We start from the raw sequence: 23,136 nt of genomic DNA, 5'->3' as shown, positions 1-23,136 counted from the left end.
CAGCACGCGTGCACACACACACACACACACACACACACACTCACGGGACTCAGGAGGCTGTTCGGTTTGTTGGTAACTCTTGTACCCATGGGCCGTTGCGTAGTAATTTATCTCAGATGTGAAGGATTGAGAATCATGTTTGGCTTTGTGAAATTCTCCTACCCTCTTAAACATGGCCTCCACAGCTAACAGCAGGCCGGTGTCCTTTGCCCGTCCCAGCAGAGCCGTGCCCTCTTAGCCACACCGCCACACACTCAGTCTGCCCAAACCCTCCGCCAGCTCTAGACAGACACCAATGCCCTTTAGCTTTCCTCACTGCAGCTCTGGTTTTTGACGCACTCTCTCACACTCGTGTCCTGTAGATAGTGAATACCAAAAGGCCCTCGATTTAGCAGTCTGGGGATAGTTGACAGCTTGTTAGTGAATTTTAAAAGCTGTTGAGTCTTGTCAGTGTCACAGATCAGCCGCTGTAGTCTGCCCCCTATTGACAGGATTTTGATCAGGACTTCAGAACACAAGACATTAGACCACAAATTAAGACACATCCCCAGTGGTCTTATAGATAATCAGTCAACTCATTCCAAAGGGAAAAACCTCATTTTCATCCAAATGACGTTCTCTGCCTCTAAACAACTTTTTCAGAGCCTATCCCCTAAACACCTGCCATACAGAGGCCGATTTATTTACCATCCAATCAAGTCCCGATGAATTTTCAAGTTCTGCCATGTTATTAAGACAAATGCATTTGTGGATGAGACTTTAAAGGTATAGTCTGTAATTTCTTATCTGACACAATATCGAACAATTTTGGATATCTGCACTAGGGGTGCCATTAGATCTCGCGAGACTAAACTGTGAAGAGATTTCTCATCGAGGTGAAAATCTGTCTCGCCATATTCTCATGACTCCTTCTCATAAAGAAGTGTGAGGGTGAAGTTTATATTACGACTCCACTCTAGTTTTGCTTTTTATAGAAATAAAACCAATTTCATTCAGCTGGATAATCATAACAGTCGCTTGAACTCGCTTTAATTCCATCCGCTAATCTAGAATGAGTGTTTCGAGTCTTGCGCAGCAGTGATCACGCGACGAGAAGACGAGCTGTGTTGCGTGTTATGAAGCGCTCGCATTCAGCGTGTGCGTTACATGTTAGTGGACGAGACTGGGGCGGAGGATTCGTTGCGCAACAGAAGCGCCAGACTTATATTTTAAACTGCGCGCTCAGCACCACCGCTCAATAATCACACAGTATACAGGTTCACGAAATTCTCCCGGTAGGGTGCACGCGCGCGTGACTAGAGCGAGAGAGGAAATGCACGCCCATAAACACTCTCTCAGGTGTAGATCCACTCGTCCGTGAACACTTATGTCGGTTATAGTCCGCGCCGTGTCGGTTATAGTCCGCGCCGCGCTCCACTTCATTCCTCCACTTTGACATCAAGTGACTTCAACGCTTCAGCACAGCTTTCCGGGAAGGCAGCGCTGCATTTGAACGCAGAAATGACGGGAAGCTTCACAACATCGCTTCAGTCGCGTCGCAAAGTGGATCTCCACACTCCAAGAAGTGTGTTAAATGGTTGACGGAGCGGCGATAAAGGTTCTGTCCTGCTTTGGAAGCAGCTGGTGAGTAAAACGGCTTCAAATGTCTGTGCTGTCGCTATCGTCGCGTGAGTAAACATCAGTAAACAACACGATCGCGTGCTTCGTCATTCAAATGCGCTAACGGACTCCATTGTTGTTCTGTATAACGTTACACTAGTCTGACGTGCAAAACCGTTTTGCTTGCTACTGCTAAGGTTTAGTCGCATACAATAGTCCATAAACCGAATCATGTCCTCATAAACTGCGAGTAAACACACACAAATGTTGACAGGTCACTAAATACAGTCCATACCACAGAGACGGACGTCCTGCTTTTGCTGTTTCTCCTGTTCAATTTATTTCAGCCTCCGGATCTGATTCTGGATCATATCTATTAGCTGAGATCGATAGCATGGGTTTGTCCACGCTTGAGGACGTCACCGCTTTGCGCTCGTCATTCTTTAGCTCCGACCCACACGATACGCCTCCAGCCGCTCGTTTTTTCCCGGAAAGACTCGGTACAGCCTATATTTCTTTTGTAAATATAATAAAACTAAAGACTTTTCGGAGATATGAAGGATGCAATACTACTCTATAGGTACTCAAGATTGACATGAGATTGACTGAAACTGAGTGTTTCACCCCCCTTTAATAAGTTACTGCTTAGTTCTATCTGTGCTTGAAGAAACAATTGGTCTCTTTTTGCACTTTGAATATTGAGTTCTTTGATTATGGTTATTGTTTGCACTTAATATCTATGATCAGTTTGTAGAAAGGAGTTCAGTTAGGAGGTCAAAAGAAGCTCGTGCAGTTCTAAGGTCTGAAGAGACAGCCAAAGAATACAGTACGGTTGTCTTTTACTGTAAGCCTATATGATAAGTCATATTAAGAAAGTAGAAATTAAATGACATTCATTAAATGATGATTAGTTCAAACATTTCAAATGCACCTGGAAACAATTTTTAATTTCTAGTCATGTATTTCATCATTGTGGATTTCTTAAAAATACAATGTAAAAATCTCGTCTCGTTCTCGTGAACCCGATCTCGTGTCTCGTCTCGTGAGATCAGTGTCTCGTCACACCCCTACTGTGCACACATTTAAATTAATTTTGTTGTCATTTAGGGAACTAGAGCAGTGGCTCTCAACCATTTTGACTTAAGTCTCCACTGTGTACAACAATAATCGAATGCCCCTAGATTTTTCCAGCTCAGTTTGTGAATCATTTTGTTACTTGCCATTTTTACACAATAAAATAATTCAAAGCTTGGCATAACTAGAAAAATGTATATTGATTATAAAAATGCCCATGGCGTTTTAATATTTTATTAATTTACATTACTTTCAGACGAATAAAATCAGAGTTATATTTAAAAAGTCCTGGCTAATCCAAGCTTTATAAGTGCAGTAGTTGTTGCTCTGTTTTTGAAGTCCATAAAAATGCATCTGTCCGTCATATAACTGCTCCACACGGCTCTGGGGGTTAATAAAGGCCTTCTGAAGTGAACCGATGCATTTGTATAAGAAAAATATCCATATTTAAAACTTTATAAAGTACATTTTCGGCCGATTGTAGTACAACTACTGCTTTTATAAAGCTTGGAAGAGCCAGGACTTTTTAAATATAACTGATTTGTCTGAAAGAAGAATGTCATATCTCGAGGGTGAGTAAATCATGGGCTAATTTTCATTTTCGGGTGAACTCCTTGAAGTCTTCCATTGTAACCCGTGATGGTGAACTGTTTTTCAATCACAAGATGGCTCCAGACAGTCAACGACAGCGGAGTGACAGGTTAAGCATAGAAGTAGCACCGGTTAAGACAACTCGTAGTACGCGGATGAGCAGTGTGTTATTCACTTTGGCGGTTGTTATCTGGGAATAACACCGCTGAATGCAAGATTGACCAATCAGAATCGAGTCTTCCACAGAGCCGTGTAATAAACTGGGATATCAGTGGTTGAACATCAAGTAATAAAACATTTGTACTTTTATAATGAACAACCAAAGTAGTTTGTCTGTATAACACCAAACCAAGCCATCGCACCATTTTGACAATATTCAACATGATCTTTGCCACCACTTTGGTCTTGAAGTTTTATGTGATAAATGAGTGAGGTGGTCTATAATGTCTTTCCTCGCCTTATAAAGCCGTTCTGCTCGCACACAAACTCAGAATCACTTCGCTGTGGTTTCAGCAATGTTTTCAGGATGATGAAATATTGATACAGTCATTCCCCAATCCTACAGATGTGCTGCCCGAACCACAACATCTCCCGCTTGCTTTTACTAACAAACAGACAAATGTGAACTAGTTTGTGCAACTTCATTTATTGGTGAGGATTTGGGTTTCATTACACTGAATACATGTTATAATTACGTGCTGTGCATGTGTGTCATACTCTACTCGTGTGTTGTCGTAGTTATCAGTGCATTGAGGGATTGTTGTGTGAGACGTTGTCAGGTATGTTGTGTGTACACAGGGCTTTGGTGTGGCATTGGGTGTGAGGCTGTCTGGCACAGCGCTCAGCTCTCCCAGCATTCCTTGGGGCACAGCCAGATTGCTTCATGCTTGTCATAAGGGCTCCACAATATATCAATATTGCAATGGCTTGCAATAAAAAGTTATATCAAGTCAATATTTTAGGTTGACACAGATAGCAGAGAATAGGTTGGACACATGACTGTTACACACATGTGATGGGCATAATGTTAAAAAGAGTTATAATAAGCTGAGGATGTAGTATGGCCAGATACACACACAATAAAGGTCAAAATGGCCATCTTGGTGAGTATTCAGATGAACCGTGAGTTATGGCGTGTGATGATGAACACTGGGCTCATCATCACGTGAACATTCGTTCACATTATTATTGTTTTGATTTATTATTTTCATGATTTTTGTTTATTAGTTTCATAATTATAATTTGTCTTAAAGTCTTGGGTTCATTCCGAGTTGCTTAGCTGAGGGCAGCTATTGAACCCAGACTTTGTGGACTGTTATATTTTCTGTATTTAGTATTGTTTATAGGGTGATCAATGATATTCATGATTTGAATTGTGTTTAAATGTGAATGTGATAGCACTGTTGGTCTAAACCATTATTCTTGTGTTAGGGGTGTTAGCTGAGTCGACCCCCGTAGATGGTATGATCCATGAGTGTTTGGCGGGAAATTTGCTTACACAAGCCTGAGTGTTTGTAGGTTCGGGAAGTTGGGCCAGGGACAGCCCAAGGGCTGTAGCATGTATGGCTATGCTGTGAGGTGAGGCCTAATGCCTAGTTTGCTGTTCTCAGCATATGTATTAATGTTTTGTGTTGTTTAATTTGAGTATTTTGTTTATTTCGTTATCTTTGTTTTGAATGTAATTTGGAGCACGTGTGTAGAGACAGCTGTCTGCATTAAACATCACTTGGACTGTAAGTTGGCCAGCGTTGTACTCCAATCATTTCATCAGTCCCCGGGCTTGCCGGCAAACAGGAACAACTCTACAAGGTAAACTGCAAATACCCAGCCCTTCACCCCTGGTGGGGTAAGCCATACCAACCCCAGGTGGCTGTGGTAGTTGTGGCTTTACGACATGGCGTAAATGAACATTAACGATTGAGAAAGAAAATGCATGTGTATCAGTATATTGGATCCGTGCATTAGCTCTTAAAGTGACAGCAGCCTAATAAACCTGATGCCGCCTGTGTCTTTCATGTTAAACAACAAAAGACAGAGAAAATCACTCTCTCGTGAGTGAATAACTTGTATATCTTTAATAAGAATCAGTGTTTATTTAATTCATACAGTGAAGACTAAGCAGTTTTATTTTTACATTTGATTATTGAATTTCTGTTTTGTACATGATCGTATCACGCATCACATTTAGCAAGATATCGCATAGCGCTCTTTCAAAATCTTGCATGACTACTTGTCACCCACATATACAGGTATATATCCTCTAAATACATAAGCAAACGCTGGCCTCTTGTGAAGCCTTTGTGAACCATTGTGGTTTTACACACGCATTATGTTAATGCACAACTATTTAAATTAAACCAGTGGCACGTATTTCTCAATTAAGGATCATAGCTTCAGGTTATCAATTATTGGAGACAAGCGAACTGTCTGTAATAAAATAGAGTAAAGTAAACAATAAGTCATTCATTTATAAATGTAAAAAGAGCAAAAAATATTTGAATGCGAAATGAAGTGCAACTGCAGGTTCTTGGTAAAAGCCCATATATTTTCTCTATTGGGGAATTGATTTTGAACAATAACTTATAAACTGTTTAAGACGGATATACTGTGAGCTCTGAGGGTTTTAATCAATAGTATATGATTTTGTTAAAGTCATCAGCCCATATGATTTCAACTTATTGTTTTAAATAATCAGCCGAACTCCGGATGGAAAGAACTACGTTACCCATGATTCTGCAGAGAAATCTCTACCATCTTTCCCTACGCTTTCAAACTACTTAAATATTTTATGCTTAATATGCATTTTTTTCAATAAATGTAATACATATCAAGATCTTTAATTCAGTGTATTTCTTTATTTGTTTTTAAATCCATTGTCATTTACGATGGAATTTGTCATTTTCCTCAATAAAGCCATTAAGTTTTGTACAGCTTTGTCCAATTTTCAATTTCTTTTTCTGTAGATCAAGGTTTGAAATGTTGTTATTCACCTCGTAGCTGGTTGTTTTGGTTCATGGATCGTAACTCTTAAAATCCCTATATGAGAAGAATACTGCTTGAACAAAGGCTGCTGAAACAGTGATGCCCTCTGTAGAATTACTGACTTACGCTTAAATAATTAAATTATTTGCTTTATTTAGTACCGATTGGATGCTGTTCAACTCACCAACCCTTTATATGAGTAATAGAGATGCTTACGCTTGCAAACACCACTGAAAAAAGGGTACATTTTGATTTGCTGTCTTTATAAAGCGTCTCGCTCTCTCTTTCAGTCTAATAAGGTCCCGGTGGTCCAGCATGCTCACATGCACCCCCTGACCCCCCTCATCACCTACAGCAATGAACACTTTTCTCCAGGAACTCCTCCAGCCCACCTCTCGCCAGAGATACTGGACCCAAAGACAGGTATTACACACACTCCTGACCCGTATTTAACTTGTGTTTCTGTATTTCATCATGTGAATTACTGACTGTGTTCCTCTGATCCAGGTATTCCTCGGACCCCTCACCCCTCAGAGCTGTCGCCCTACTACCCACTGTCCCCTGGGGCCATGGGGCAGATCCCGCACCCATTGGGGTGGCTCGTCCCACAGTGAGTCTTATTACTTACTACCCACACACCCTGATTCAAGTCAACTCACCTTTATTTCTATAGCGCTTTATTGTTTCAAAGGACCTTCACAGTGATAAACCGGAAAATAGCAGAATCATTGATCCAGACTTCATAAAATATTAGTCTGATTCTCTGTAAAGCGGCTCTAAAAAGACAGTAGTGTCATTATTCAGCTGAAGTCGGTTCAGTGTTGCTTAAGTTTAGTTCAATAACTGTGTTCTTCAGTTATTAAAGCAGTTCAGTTCCGCTCTACAGAAGACAGAAGGGTCATGATTCGGTTCAGTTCAATAACAATGTCAATTTTGTCAGTTATTCAGATATAAAGCAACTCTACAAAGACAATATTGTCATAATTCAGCTCAAGTCAGTTCAGTTGATTCAGTCGAGTTCAATAACTCTGTAAAGTTCATCAATTCACCTTTCGCTGGCAGTCTGATTAACAGGCGATCTGACCAATCACAATCCGCAGAATCTGACATTTTTGTCCGACAAAGCAGTCAAGAGAGTTCATAGATTAACTTCTGTGGTCTTTCCGCGGGTGAAACATCATTCCTTCTGAAGCTCATTCATGTTTATTTGATACTATAAATGAACTAGAAGGAAGAGATGATCGGTTCACGAGCAGCTTTAACTGAGGCGCTTCAGTGACCTGTCACCACACATTAAAGAGCCACAACACGCACAACAACGGAGTTCATTTGGAATTATTCAGCTTTTAAGAAGCAACGGAAGATATCGCAGTATTGGGCAGGATTAATGCGCAAACGGCAATCTCATTGGCTGGCGAGTAAACAAAAAAAATGTACTAGCCAATGGCGATTATATTGCCAAGGTGTGCGTACAGGGTTGTAGGGCCCTATAATTTCCGCGATCACGGAATCACGGAATTGGCATATTAACGCGGAATCTGTTGTTAACGCAGATTTCCCTGGAATTTTACATATTTGTAATGAAATTCTGTGTCGTGTGGGTGGAGAACATATGTCTGAGGAAAGTGCAGACCGGGGGAAGCAAATCTTCGCGACACAACCCCTCCCGTCATTTCAGCTCGCCCTTCAAAACAATGAAAGTATGGCGAAGTTGGTCTCCACGGCTCTGCTTTCGGCAGCGAAAAAGTTAAGAAACTCGACGCTAACGGCGGTTTCACACTGCACGTGCAGGCGGCGCAGAAGCTTTGCGTATGGAGAGCGAGAGCCGCGCGCTCGTTGTGCTTAGGCAGCATTGGTCGCGCGCGCAGCTGAACCGCGGCTCGTGTATTGCACAGACAGACAAATATTGTCCATTCTGTCAGATTTTCCGGTGTTCTGCTCGACCCCTGTCATCTCGTGCTTTGATTTATAATGGGCACATTAGGCAGCAATGCATATCTGCTGCAAATGTGACCGTTTTCCCCTCTGTTCCAAACATATGCATTTAACATGCTGTATATGGGTAGTTTACATAAAAGTAACCTTAAAGTTCAGATAAGCATCTAGTTTTAATCATATAAAGGGGCCTTTGAAGTTGGGGGACTTCTGGCAGTGTTGTGTTTTCGTGTATCTTTATTTTTCACAACTCTGGATATCATAATGGTGATTGTTAAACACACAGAGCATTTCACTACATGATTTCATGGTGAAATGTGTTATTTTTTCATGTTAATTTTCAGCTTTAAATGTTTTACTTAATAGTACTGTATGTAAAAAATGATTCTTATGATATTTTTTTTAGTTCTTTTTTAATTTTTTTATTTGAAAGAAAAAGCTAATGGAGCACTTTCATTTTAACTTCTATAAACTACTATAATGTATTTTACCAGAAAGTTTAAAGCTACTAACCATTAATATTTGAAGTACTTGAAGTGCAGTGTTATGTTGCATCATATTTGTCCTAAAAAGTAAATGTGATGTTTGTTACCTCAAAAAATTTAAGGTCATTCCTATTTTTTGTTTTATGTTCCATTATATTAACATTAAAAGCACACTCTTTTTTTCACCAAAATAACAGTAAAGGGTAAAAAAAACTGAATTGCCAAACATTTTAACGGAAAAAAAGGAATCAGCAAAAATTAAAACGGAAAAAACGGAATTTGTAAAAATTAAAACGGAAAAAACGGAATTTGGGAAAAAATATAACGGATTTTATAGGGCCCTAGGGTTGATTAAGCTATGAAGCAGCTCTAAAATATAATAGTGTCGTTATTCAGTTTAGTTGATTCAATCGAGTTCCGTTGATTCAGTTAAGTTCAATAACTGAAATTGTTTCGTAATTGATGAACTTTTCAATCCAGCCTTTGCAGCTCTACAGAAAAGAAAAATATCATTATTCAGTTCAATATTGATTCAGTTCAGTTTAATAACCATGTCAATGTTGCAAAAAATGTGTCAATTATTAAGCTATAACGCAGCTCTAAAATATGATAGTGTCATTATTCAGTTTAGTTGATTCAGTCGAGTTCGATAACTCTGTAAAGTTAATCGGTTATGAAACCATTTCAGTTCAGTTCAGCTCTATGCAGCTCTACAGACAGTAGTGCCATGGTTCAGTTCAATAACAGTATGGATGTTGCAAAAAGCTATTAAACAGCTCTAAAATATAATAGTGTCTTGATTCAGTTCAGATGATTCAGTTCAGTTGATTCAGTAGAGTTCAATAACTCTGTAAAGTTCATCAATTATGAAACCATTTCAATTCAGCTCCTTGCAGCTCTACAGACAATAGTGCCATTATTCATTTAACAGTTCAATAACAGTGTCGATATTGTACAATTTGTCAATTATGAATTAGAAAATTGATTCCAGTATAAACCAACTCTATGAAAGTTAGGATTCATATTGTCTGATTCATACTGATTTGCTCTGGTTCCCCCTATAAAGCAGCTCTAAAATATAAGTGTCATTTATTCAGCTCAAGTCAGTCCAGCGTTGATTCAGTCGAGTTCAATAAAGTTCATCAGTTAAGAAACAAGTTACAGAATTACAGAAGACAATAGTTTTGGTATTCAGCTCAATGCTGATTATGTTCAGTTTGATAACGGTGTCTATGTTGCAAAATTCTTCAGTTATGAACCAAAAGCGACTGCGCTATAAAGCAGCGTATGGAAGATATTGTCTGATTGTCTCTGTCTCTGTTCATCTCAGGCAGGGTCAGCACATGTACCCCATCACCGCTGGTGGCTTCCGGCACCCGTACCAAGCTCTCGCCATGAACGCATCCATGTCCAGGTGAGTGTGTGTGTGTTTCCTGATTCATTTTCTCATACTCTCATTCTTCACACTACACTTAATTTCCGGTTCTCACTCACACACAAACACACGTTTGTTTTTGTGACGTGGGGACATTCCATAGGCGTAATGGTTTTTATATTGTACAAACCGTAGTTTCTATCCCCTTACACTGCCCCTGCCCCTAAACCTACCCATCACACACACACACACTGCCCCAGCCCCTAAACCTACCCATCACACACACACACACTGCCCCTAAACCTACCCATCACACACACACACACACTGCCCCAGCCCCTAAACCTACCCATCACAGGAAACATTCTGCATTTTTACTTTCTAAAAAAGACTCATCCTGTATGATTTATAAGCATTTTGAAAAGTGAGGACATTGCCAAAGTCCTCATATTACACCCTCTCCTGTAATACCTGTGTCATACCCATGTCATTATACACATTTGTGTCCTCATATATCACAAAAACATGCCCACACGTACACAGACACACACACACACATGGGCTTTATTTGTTATTTAAAGGTTATATTACCGTGGCATCAATGCAGCGATAAACCTGAAGTAGCGATGGATCCTTTCTTCTGTATTGTGATTAGGGGTGTGCTCAAAATATCGATTCTTAGATACATACCGAAATAATAAAAAAAGATACAGTATCGATATTCTAGCCCTTAGTATCGATACTCCGCCCAGCCTTTCAACGCTCTTTCAAATCGTATCGAGACAGCTCTGTATCGAGGTTCGTATCGAATCGTGACCTGTGTATCGAGGTATGTATCGTATCGCCAGGTTCTCCAAGGTATACAGCCCTAATTGTGATGTACGCCAGAGTGAAACCGATTATGGGAAAAGAACAAATGTAACGTGGGTACTTGCTTCTGAGCTTCAGTTGTTGATAGGATTTGAGTTGACATTACACTCGAAATAGAGGCAGATGGAGGTTACAAAATTTGTACACAACCCTAAATAAGCATCCTCAGCAATATTGCTAAAAATTTTACGGCAAAATCTAAAAAATAAAGGACAAAGTACTTGTTTTGAAGGATAAATGTTCCATTATAATAGGTGTATAATTTATTTGGCAATTATTTTTTTTTAAAAAGGGGACGTAGTTACTTGTTAATGTACTACTTACTTACTTACATGTACTTAATTACTATAGTAATAACAGTAAATTATGCATAATTATAATTCAATTATATAATTAATTAGTTTGAGTAGAGCCAACTCAATTTAAACTAATTATATTAAAAAATATTTTGAGTTCTTAAAACTGACACATTTTAATCTGAATTGTTTCATTGTTTTGAGTTTTATGAACTTGTGTCTTTTCATTTAGATAAGTTTAAATTTTAACTGAAACTGGGCTGATTTCTACTTCCCAGCATGCTTTGCCATAACACTCTGAAGGGAGATTAAATGCTAAAATTAAGTGATGTTATGCATTTTGTGCAAAATTAACGTTAAGTGGGAGATTTAGTAGTGTTTAATGTTTTGCTATGCTAGTTTAGAAGAGTTTCTGTTATGTTGGTTTTATAGGGTTTCCATCATGTGACGAGTGGAGCATGAGATTAGTCTGAGAACAGATTTATGTTAAATGTATACTTATTCAGCAAGTGCTATGCTAATGCTACTGTAGCTACCAATTAGCGTGATGGCATTTCTTGAATTAGCTATTAAAAGCTAGTCAAGTTTCCACAAAAAATATCAAGTAATTTTTTTTAATTTAAATGTATGAATTAGCTTACTCAAATATTTCAAATTCAGAGTAATTAAAATGTATGATTGCAAAATAAAAGTCTGCAAATTCTGTTTACTTATACTTTAAATTTCTTAACTTAAAAAAAGAGGCGATTTATTTTGCCAGCTTATTCAGGTTTACAGTGTAACTAACCATAAAACAAAGCCTAACCCTATATTAAGTAGTTAATTAAAATTACACAGTGATTTTTTTTATTACGCTGGAATGACGTCACCTTAAAATAACCATTTATTTTGTTTGTTTGCTAGCTTGTTGAATGAATTAACCTGTAGTCTAATTTTAAAGTTGTGCTAATAACGATGACACATTTTGACTGTCATGATCCATGTTTCTCATAATTTTTCTCTTTTGGAAGGGGATGGAAAATAAATAGTGAATTTGTCTCCTGTTTTACCTCTGTAGCGCTCAGTTCATTCACAATCGCTCAAGATGAAATGGATCTGAATTGATGAAGAACTGCTCTTAATTTAGTGGTAGCACTGGATTAAATAAGAATAATCTACACTGGACTTCTCTTGTTCTCTCTCTGTGTGTGTGTGTGTGTGTGTGTGTGTGTGTGTGTGTGTGTGTGTGTGTGTGTGTGTGTGTGTGTGTGGAATTTGTTGAATTATTCATAACGAGCTCATGGTGATCAATAGCCCGTCTTCTTCCAGACCTTTACAGCCATTGTCAGGACAGCCCAGCCGTGCTTGTTTCTCCACTGGCATTTGTGTAATACACAAGGACTACACTTTCTGTAGCTACTTTGAGAAGTGCCCTATTCACTGAGTTTGATTTAGATCCCTCCTTTATTTAGTCCTGACTTGAAAAGGTTTTGCTTTACAGTAAAGAGCCATTTGAGGGCTTGACTAATGCTTTTTCCAATGTGCACCTGTGCTCATAAGTTGAAAAATGTAGGAGTGCATTTAGAAACTTTTAGGGGCTCAACTAACTATTTCTGCATATATATATATATAAAACATGCTGTTGCAGATTTTGCCATACTAGTGTTATTTTAGTGTCACCTGAGATGTATAGTTTTTGTTAATATTTTGAATTCAATTTAATTCAGCTTTCATTTTAATTTTAGTTAAAAGTTACAGCCCTGGAAAAAAATTAAGACCATTCTCTTAATTTTTCCCAGAGCTGTATATCAGTTAACATTTATTTCAAGTAAAGAGATTTTTGTTTTAATGATTTTAGTTTTTGTTATTTTGAGATTGTTTAATAATATGTGTCAACAAAAAAATGTCCTTCCTGTGATGGGTCGTTCCAGACAGAAGCGAGTATAGTTTACTTTAAATTAAATGCAAATTAAACAGTTTGTGTAACCAAATAATAACCGGGGGTGGACATTGGACACACTGCATGACTTATTTAATAAACAAGACGAAATACACCGGGACTCTTATTTTGAATGTATATGCTTTATTTTTGCAGCTCAAATTTAGTTGAGGGATACACAATATGCATTCTTACAACTGTATATATATATTACAATATAAACACCGTACAGTAAACATTGCAGTGTTGCCAACCTAGCGACTTTATTGCTATATTTAGTGTCTTTTCTGACCCCTTTAGCAAAAACTTTTTTTTTCTTCAAAAAAGCAACTAGCGACAATTCAAGGGACTTTTTGGACAAACCTCTGCAATTTTACAAATGTCGGCAGTTCTGTCCTGCAGCGCTGGACTGGTAATCTGGCATTCCGGGCATTTTCCCGGTGGACCGACACACTTTGGGGCCGATAGTTATGGTGTTTTGAAAGAAACATTTATTAAAAATGTTGCAATTATTACGTAAATTAATATTTCAGAATATAAATAACTTTAACAGAGATTGTTTTCGTATTTTCTACAGGTGTTGACAATTTTATTAATTACAAATATAATAGTGTATTATATATTTTAGAAACCAAAAGGTGTACAGTAGTGTTGTCACGATACCAAATTTTTGACTTCGATACGATACCAGACTAAAATACCTCGATACCGATACGAAATCGATACCACGGTAAAAACAAACAAAAAAACAGGTAATATGAATAATATGACAACAGAATTTATTATTCATTGTTTTATTTTTTTTAACTAAAAATTCCCTTTGCCAGCATGTTCCTGCGCTGGTTTTTGACATTCCCTTGTTATTGCTATAATAACTGCATGCCAGTGTGAAGATCTTTAAAGATCATCATTATCAATCATGTTATCATTCACTAACCTTCACTTCTCAACAGGTTAGGATGACCAAAATCTTATTTTATTATACGAGTAATTTGATATTTTTTAAATGTAATCTTATAATTATAATATAGATTTTTAATTGTATCTGTTTTTAAAAATGAGCAACAACAAAAAATGCAAATTACAAACAATATGACAAAAACAGTGCTTTATTTTTCAGCTTTATTAGATCTATTTAACAGTAGCAAGTCAAGAAAGAAATTTAATAATCAAATATGAAACTGCTTACTAGTCTTCACTCTATAATTTAACTATACACTGATTCTTAATAAATATATTTTAGTTATTTAGCCAAGCATGTTGTGGTTTTCAATTTTTCATTGTTTGCTTAACATTAATCACAGAATATTAGGTCTGGCTTAAGACCTGCACTGATCTAATTACCTCAGCTGTATACGCTCACTAAAGACGTATCCGATTATCCAATAATAATCCGCGAAAGAACTGAATGGCGATCGCATGTTTGCTGTCTGAAAGGCGTGTGCGCGCGCTTCAGGTCAGAGTCCGGCAGCTCGAGCACGTCCCGCGCCGCGCCTTTTCTCCTCATGCGCGCATATTTCTGTTGCTTTCTCTGTCATGCGCTGTGCGTATATATTTAACTCTTCTACTACTACTTCCAATGTTTAGCGACCGGTGGAAGCAGAGCTCTGCACACACGTGTCCTGACACCTGCTGTCACACATCCACGCACATTAAGAAATAGCCTACAGCTTATATTAGCGCTGTCCTCCTTAAAGTACTGGTACTAATAAAAGTCCATATCGTACCGTTTGTAATAGCTGGGTATCGCAATACTTTTCTAGTACCGGTATATCGTGCAACACTAGTGTACAGGACAGTAGTGAGACCAGCGATGTTGTATGGTTTGGAGACAGTAGCACTGAGGAAAAGACAGGAGGAAGAGCTAGAGGTAGCAGAGCTGAAGATGTTGAGGTTCTCTTTGGGAGTGACGAGGATGGATAGGATCAGGAATGAGTACATCAGAGGGACAGCACATGTGAGATGCTTTGGAGGCAAAGTTAGAGAGGCCAGGCTGAGATGGTTTGGACATGTTCAGAGGAGGGAGAGTGAATGCATCGGTAAAGGATGCTGAGGTTAGAGCTGCCTGCCAGAGAGGAAGACCAAAGAGGAGGTTTATGGATGTAGTGAAGGAGGACATGATGGTAGTCGGTCTGAGAGAAGAGGAGACCGAGGATAGTACTGGATGGAGGCAGAGGATTCGCTGTGGCGACCCCTGAAGGGAACAGCCGAAAGAAAAAAGAAGATAGCCATAGCAAGGTTTTTACAGTCTTATGTTTTTTACCCTGTGACTACCATGATCTTACATTGAATTGAAACTAGCCTACAGTTATAAAAACGGCTTCAAAGTCTGGATCCCATGAATTAAGGACAAAAATGTTTTCCTCTTTAAAAGTTTTATTCACTTTTTTTAATAGAGCTAATGAAATTTAATTAAATTATATTTCAACGATAGCCTCATGAAATATAGATATCAGTGTCTTACTTAAATTATGTGTTAACTCTTGAAAAATATGACAATTCATATTATAGTTCACAGTTCATACAATATTCAAATGGTTAGCCTAACCAAAATGGCTTGTTTGCAAACATTCTTCAAAACATCTTCTTTTGTGTTTCACAGAAGTCATACAGGTTTGGAACGACACGAGAGTGAGTGAATGCTGACAGCATTTAAAAGCAGTACATTTACTTTACTGTATCCTAACTCAAAATCAGTGCTTTACTGTCAAGTGCATCTCTGTGTGACAAAAAAAGCAATATTTAGTTTATCTGCATTTTCATCAAATTCGATAATATCTATCATTATTTGTCCTTGTCCTAGTTTTATTTATTTACTCTAATTTAAGGCCCTAACCCCAGCAAAAACATTCACGGGGAACTCATGGGCCGGATGGGCTGGGTCCAGCCCTGCCGTCCTGCTTCCCCTGCCGTCACACACCTGTCTCTGCATCTACTGTTCAGTGAGTGGCTGAGGAGCAGAGGCGCAGGCCGTTTAACGCACACAGCAGCTGATATTGTTGCCACGGATTTAGCACTCATCATCTTCCTTTGTTTCATATTTACAGGATTTAAGTTATGATTTCAATTCTTCTTGTGCTTATCACTTGTATTACTCACTTTCACAGAGCTTTAGTCCATCTGACCTCTATCAGTTCAGATTATTTTACACATATATAAATGTAGTCATTAACTATAACATACTCGTTCTATTGTATGACAAAAAGATATAGGAAATTATCATTATTTGAATTATATTATTGTTAAATACAGTATGTGAGAGAAACACATTAGGCAGGCAGAACAGTACAACCATAGACTGTAAAAAAAAATATGCAAGTAGTGTCCGTTACATAGGATTCTCTTAAGCCGTTTTGAAGTGTAAAGTAGAGACGAGCTGATCGTCGCCGTTTTGTCAGTGTGTCATTGCGTGTCACTCCCGGATAACAGAAAATGGGCAAAAGGGCGGGATGTGGGCGGAGCTTAGGTGACGCAGTGCCTAACAGACGGTGGATAAATGGCTATCCACCTGTCAATCAAAATGGCCACACCCTCAATTATGCAGCACTTTAAGGCTTAATATAATGTAAAAGAATGAGTTATAAATAAATAAAAGTCACCCCCCTCACAGTTGTCATGAAGAGCAAAATTAGCCGTATAGACCAAAACCACAATTTGTACTAGGCTGTAAACATGTTTTTTTTTTAACATGAAACGTAATCATTTCTGCTCCTTCTGGAGCCTGTATGTGGCCAGATGAAGAATTGCAGTTTAAGTCACTTACGTATTGGCTTCAACCGAAACTGGGGGAGGTTACCGCTGGGGTACGACGTGGTGACGTCACGGATATGCTAAATGACGCATGAAGTCATCTAACGACATTTAGCGACTTTTTGGGAAAAGAGTTGGCAACACTAAAACTTCATTCATAAGCAATCGCTTGGCATAAATGTGCGATGTTCATTGGTCCTGTGACTGTCCCGAATGGCCAAATGACGTGATGCCGCTTTGACTGTCGGGGATGAAGTCTGCTGTGGAGCTTGCATCAGTGCGGGCTCAGCAAAAGTGTGCATCAAGGGCCCATATTGAACACAAAGCTCGCGAGCACACTTCTGAGACATAAAATGACAAATGAGACACCCGACGGTCTCCACAAGACCGATAGTGCACTTAAAGTGTGTCGTTTAGGACAGGACCATTGATCATGTGAGTCTGTCGAACGCACAACAGCGCCACAATCAGGCTTTAAAACATGAAGCGCTCACATTTATTTAATGAAATCATAGCCTTTTGAAGTTAAATAATCACATTAGGCAGTATCGTGAAGACGCTCGTTACACCATTTAAAGTTTTGAAGACTTTGTATTATCTTACATTTAAGAAAACTGATCTGCAGGGATTTCTTATTCACACAAGTGCTCAAAAATACTTTGTACAATTTGCATCTATTTTTCGTCGCAAATGCATGTGAAATCGGCGCACTGTCGAGCCCTGAAAAATAAAGGTCTGCTGTTGAGCGATATGTGTCAGAAGTTACTTTGTAGACAAGTAGCTTTTTATTTGTCAAATTGAACTCATTGTGAAATCAGCATGGGCAAATCTTTCTCCCTTGCACGGTATGTCAGATTCCTAATGATAATACCAAATTCCAAAGATAAATGTGAATGCATATCTGAAAGTCATGCATTCAGTCTAAATTCTCCTTTTAAGGTGAGACTACTTATCTTAGTAGTCTGCAGGACATGCACGCTAAATGCACATGCAGTTGTATGAAGTCTTCCTGGTATGCTTCTGCAGACAGCAACTGAAATTAAAGAGGTTTAATAAGAGTATGAGGAGGGTGGACAAAAAACATTGCTATTTTCATTGCTTTTGTGTGTTCACCTAGAAGAAGTAGAAGCTTTCAGCGCTGGAATCCGAGCCATGTCCCATTCAGCTGGTTTTAGGAAGTGGTTTTCATGGATTTTGGAAAGTGGCGTATGTGTTTGGTAAATGGGGAATGGTCCCGAGAGCGGCACACTTTTTGTTACCACAGTAACCTGGCACTTTACCTGTAAACAAGAGCAGATAAAGGAGCTTTTCAGCTGGTGCTTTATTTGGACAGAAATAAGAGTGTTTTAGCGTAGACAGCATTAGGACCCGATTCTTTGAGTATGTTATTCTGGGAAGTTTAAAGGCACTGATATACTTTAGGTGAAATTGTAGCACGAACTGGTGTGAGGTCGTTTTGATCATAATCCGACCAAAACACAGTTTGTTTGGAGTTCGACTTCTGGAGTTGTTCGAAACAGCTTGCCAAAAAATTCACCCTGGCTGATAAACGCCTCTGAACTGCCATTGGTCCATGGCGATGACGTCATAGGTGGGTGTGGCTCTGAGCCCCCGCCTTCTTTGCCGTGACTGGAGTGCTGAATCGCAGAGCTGGTGCGAAACATATCCACAGCACTATGTTCAGATGCTTTCTGAGCTGCTGTTTTCTCACCGCTGTCATTGGGTGCGTTTACATGCACGTTCTTAAGCCGGTTATGCCTAATAAGACAACACTGAACATGGTCATGTTAACGCCGTAACCCGTTTTCTTTTATCGGAGTGAAGTCATAAACGGCCTAAGCTAGTGTTGTCACGATACCTAAAATTATGACTTCGATACGATACCAGACTAAAATACCTCGATACCGATACTAAATCGATACCACTGTAAAATATATATATATATATATATATATATATATATATATATATATATATATATATATATATATATATATATATATATATATATATAATGATTAATATGACAACAGATCTTATTATTCATTGTTTTATTAAGATCCTCACAGAGATCACATTATCACTCATGTTATCATTCACTAACCTTCACCTCTCAACAGTTTGGGATGACCAAAATCTTATTCCATGATATGAGTAATTAATATTTTTTAAGTGTAATTTTATAATTATAATATTTTTAATTGTATCTTTGTTTTTAAAAATAAGCAAAAAAATGCAAATGACAAACAAGATGACAAAAACAGTGCTTTATTTTTCAGCTTCATTAGATCTGTTTAACAATAGCCAAGAAAGAACTTAAATAATCAAATATAAAACTGCTTACTTAGTATTCACTCATCATTTAACAATAAACTGATTCTTAATGTATTTTAGTTATTTAGCCAAGCATGTGGTAGTTTTCTATTTTTCATTGGTGTTTGATTAACATTAATCACAGAATATTAGGTCTATATTAAGACCTTCACGGCTCTCATTACCTCAGCTGTACACGTTCACTAAAGACTGTGTTTACCTGAATACTCGCCAGACCATGCTTTTTTACATATGTTTGACCATTCATACCCAAATAATAATCCGCAAAAGAACTGAATGTCAATCGCATGTTTGTTGTCTGAAAGGCATGTGTGTGTGTTCAGGTCAGAGTCCGGCAGTGCGAGCACGTCCTGCGCCGCGCATTTTCTCCTCATGCGCGCATATTTCTGTTGCTTTCTTTATCATGCGCTGCGCGTATATTTAACTCTTCCACTTCCAATGTTTAGTGAACGGTGGAAGCAGAGCTCTGCACACACGTCCTGACACCTGCTGTCACACATAACACAAATTAAGAAATACAGCTCATGTTAGCGCCGTCCTCCTTAAACTACCAGTACTAATAAAGTCCATATCGTACCGTTTGTAATAGCAGGGAATCACAATACTTTTCTAGTACCGGTATATCGTGCAACACTAGCCTAGGCATAAACCGGGCGGGGGGCGGCAGTGGCTCAGTGGTTCATGTAGGTTGTCTAAAAACCGAAAGGTTGGTGGTTCGATCTCCGGTTCCACCTGACCAAGTGTCGAAGTGTCCATGAGCAAGACACCTAACCCCAGCTGCTCCCGACGAGCTGGATGGCGCCTTACATGGCTGACACCGCTGTCGGTGTATGAATGGGTGAATGTGAGGCAAAATGTAAAGCGCTTTGGATGGCCATAGGGTCTGTTAAAAGCGCTATATAAATGCAGTCCATAAACCGGTCGGAACAGGTAGTTTTTTGCTTTTTACCCCGATTTCACGCTGCATGTAAACACATTAACCTGCTTTCTGTCGGCTTATTGAAGTGCGCATGTGTGATAGGTGACAAACAGGCATATTTAGAGCAGATTTAAATGCATCCAGACAGAGCGAGCTAGCGTTTTGTATGAAATAAGGACATATATCACAAACGCAGACTCTTTTAAGATGTGTTCTCATCTCATGCAGCAGAATTAGAAGAGGTTCAGTCATATCGCTGCATGAGGGATAATATGAGCCGTAAATCTCCCGCTGACACGGTGCACGCTTAATTTAACATCACAACTGACGTAACATTTGGAATACTCCGAGTCGGATACGGACATTATTATCGACGTCACTACAAGGAAATAACACGGTTTATTAATAAAGTCATGTAAACGCGGTTTACTTGCATTGTCACTTTACTGGTTTGTATGTAAACGGGGAAAACTGTTTTTTTCAATAAGCTGATATTTGTGAGTTGTCAGCTTATTGATGTGCATGTAAACTTATTAATGTTTCTTTTGTTATTGAGAGGAAAGCGCGCAGGATATAATCCTCTAAATGTTTGCTAACAGTATTTTGCTGGCCCCCAAATCTTTTAAGATAGGAGGGCGTAGATGTGCTTTCCCTGGTTTCACAAGGCAATAATGTTAATTTACCTCTCTCTCTCTCTTTCTTTACAGTTTGGTGTCCAGTCGCTTTTCTCCTCATATCGTTCCCCATCATCATCATCACGGTCTTCATCAGACAGGGATCCCTCACCCAGCCATCGTCTCTCCGGCTATTAAACAAGAACCCAATGGAGAACTCAGCCCAGCGTCTCACAGGTAACCACAAGCGCGCAACACACTTTCCTGCTGTTTTTGTTTTCTTCTTCCTTTTATTCTAAATGGACACTGGACACCCCTGCCCATTAATGCTCCATTCAACTAAATAGCATTAGCTTCTCACTCTCACCTCCAAACGACTCTATTTTGGAGGAAATAAATAAGTTTATCGTTGTTTTGTCTACCGACTCACCACCGTGATACAGTCCTCCACATCTGTCTTTCTCACCGTCACTCCCTCGCATCCGAGTCTGACCCACCTGTGGCGTATGTTTGCAGAAAGTCTCCAGGCCCGAATAAGAAGGAAGACGAGAAGAAACCTCACATAAAGAAGCCTCTAAACGCATTCATGCTCTATATGAAAGAGATGAGGGCCAAAGTGGTGGCCGAGTGCACGCTAAAAGAAAGTGCCGCCATTAACCAGATCCTCGGCCGCAGGGTGAGTGAACAGTGTGTGTGTGTGTAAGATGCCATCATGTCCTGTTTGTTATGCTGTCATGTCCCCTACCAATCACAAATGATCAGCAGCAAATGCTGATATTACCATATTGTTCCGAATATAAGACAACCTCCCTTTTCAAGATGGAAAAGGCTTTTTGAAGAGCAAATATTGTATTTTATTAAGACATTTTTGAAAATAAAATAAAATATTTTTTTTCATATATATTTTTTATTGAAAGTATGATAAATACTGGTAAAATGTTTAATAAACTCTTTTTGGCATACCATAAAAATAACCTGTAGGCCATCTGGCTTGTATAACAATTAGACTATCCATTTCAAAGTGAAATCCATCACTGCAAAAAATGCTTTTCTTACTTATTATCTTTGTTTCTAGTCCAAACATCTAAAAATTCTTAAAACAACATTATTTTTCTCACCCCACTGGCAGATTATTTTGCTTATTTTAAGCAAAAACTCTCTTAATTATGAGTAATTTTTTCTCAAAACAAGACAATTACTTTTGCTTGTCTAGTAAATACTTCTTGTTTTAAGAATTTTTACATTTTTGGACTAGAAACAAGACAAAAATACTAAGTAAGAAAAGCATTTTTTGCAGTGATGTAGCCTAGCATAATTTCATTACCAGTAGAAGTAAAATCTTATTTATGCAAACATAGGTCACACGACTCTTGGAGCGTAGGCTTTTATTTGACTGTTAGCGTTTTTAAGACTGTCTTTTTGTGCTTGCAATCTTCTAACATTACACTCTGACAGTGTATTTCATGGCACACTCGTTTTATATGTATTTTGCGCCGCCTATTGTTGTGAGTTTATTATTGACGTGTAAAAGTCTAGACCCTGAATATAAGACAAACCCGTTTTTTCAGATGTATTTCTAAGGATTAAAACATTCTTATATTCGGAACAATACGATAAATATTTGGGCCCAAAATGTTTTGTGAGAAAAAATTGTGATGTCGTCGATTCGCATGTTGTTGGGTAAACGCTAATGCGTCCCACAACATCAACAATCAGTCAACTGCTGCACTCAAAACTAGAGGATTCAACTTTACCAGTGGCTTATGTGCGGTTACTGATCAAATCATTAACAAAAGTCATCTTTGCACTGCAGAGGTACAGAAGATGTGTCTGAATTGGTAAATTACAAATGCATAAATAATGTTTTAATTATTGAATGTTTGTTATAAAAGCAATATCATTTTTGCAGTCATGCTCAAATTTATGAAAACTCATACAAGTACTTTTTTGCAACATCTTGAATTTTGTGAGCATTTGTATTGATTTTGGTGACTTTTTTTTTTTTTTACACAATCCCTCCTTAATTTCTGGATCGGCACAATAAATAAATCAAATTTGAAATAAGTTATTAATTGCATCTGAAGCAATCATTTTTACATCCAATCACATTAATGATGTGACAATGCACCGGCAATTTAGTGATATCCCCGCAGTTGTGGTCTTGACCGGTCTTGAAACAAAATCCAGAGTCCTCTGAGGCCGAGACAAGACCAAGACCCTTAAAAAATGGTCTTAAGACTGGACTCAAGTACTACAACACTAATAAACATACACACACACACACACACACACACATTCAAACATTCAAAGGTTTAGGGTCAATAAGATATTTTTTAAAAGAAGTGGTCAAACATTAGATTAGGATCCAATTCTCACTATTAACTACGACTTTTG

At 38.4% G+C, this 23,136-nt stretch overlaps 1 protein-coding gene across 5 annotated transcripts in view; it reads left to right on the top strand.

Annotated features, from left to right (window-relative positions):
* Positions 1-23,136, top strand: part of tcf7l1b (transcription factor 7 like 1b) — a 163,860-nt gene that overhangs the window by 131,538 nt on the left and 9,186 nt on the right. For all 5 annotated transcript variants that reach the window (XM_067412975.1, XM_067412976.1, XM_067412974.1 and 2 more), the window contains 5 exons: positions 6,537-6,669; positions 6,754-6,856; positions 9,997-10,080; positions 20,836-20,979; positions 21,259-21,418. In XM_067412975.1, the coding sequence (XP_067269076.1) occupies positions 6,537-6,669; positions 6,754-6,856; positions 9,997-10,080; positions 20,836-20,979; positions 21,259-21,418 (624 nt within the window). The remainder of the gene's footprint in view (positions 1-6,536; positions 6,670-6,753; positions 6,857-9,996; positions 10,081-20,835; positions 20,980-21,258; positions 21,419-23,136) is intronic.

Source organism: Pseudorasbora parva, chromosome 13 (assembly GCF_024679245.1).
Source record: "Pseudorasbora parva isolate DD20220531a chromosome 13, ASM2467924v1, whole genome shotgun sequence".
Lineage (NCBI taxonomy): Eukaryota > Metazoa > Chordata > Actinopteri > Cypriniformes > Gobionidae > Pseudorasbora > Pseudorasbora parva.
Note: the sequence above shows the minus strand (reverse complement) of the source record. Positions and strands in the feature narration are given on the sequence as shown.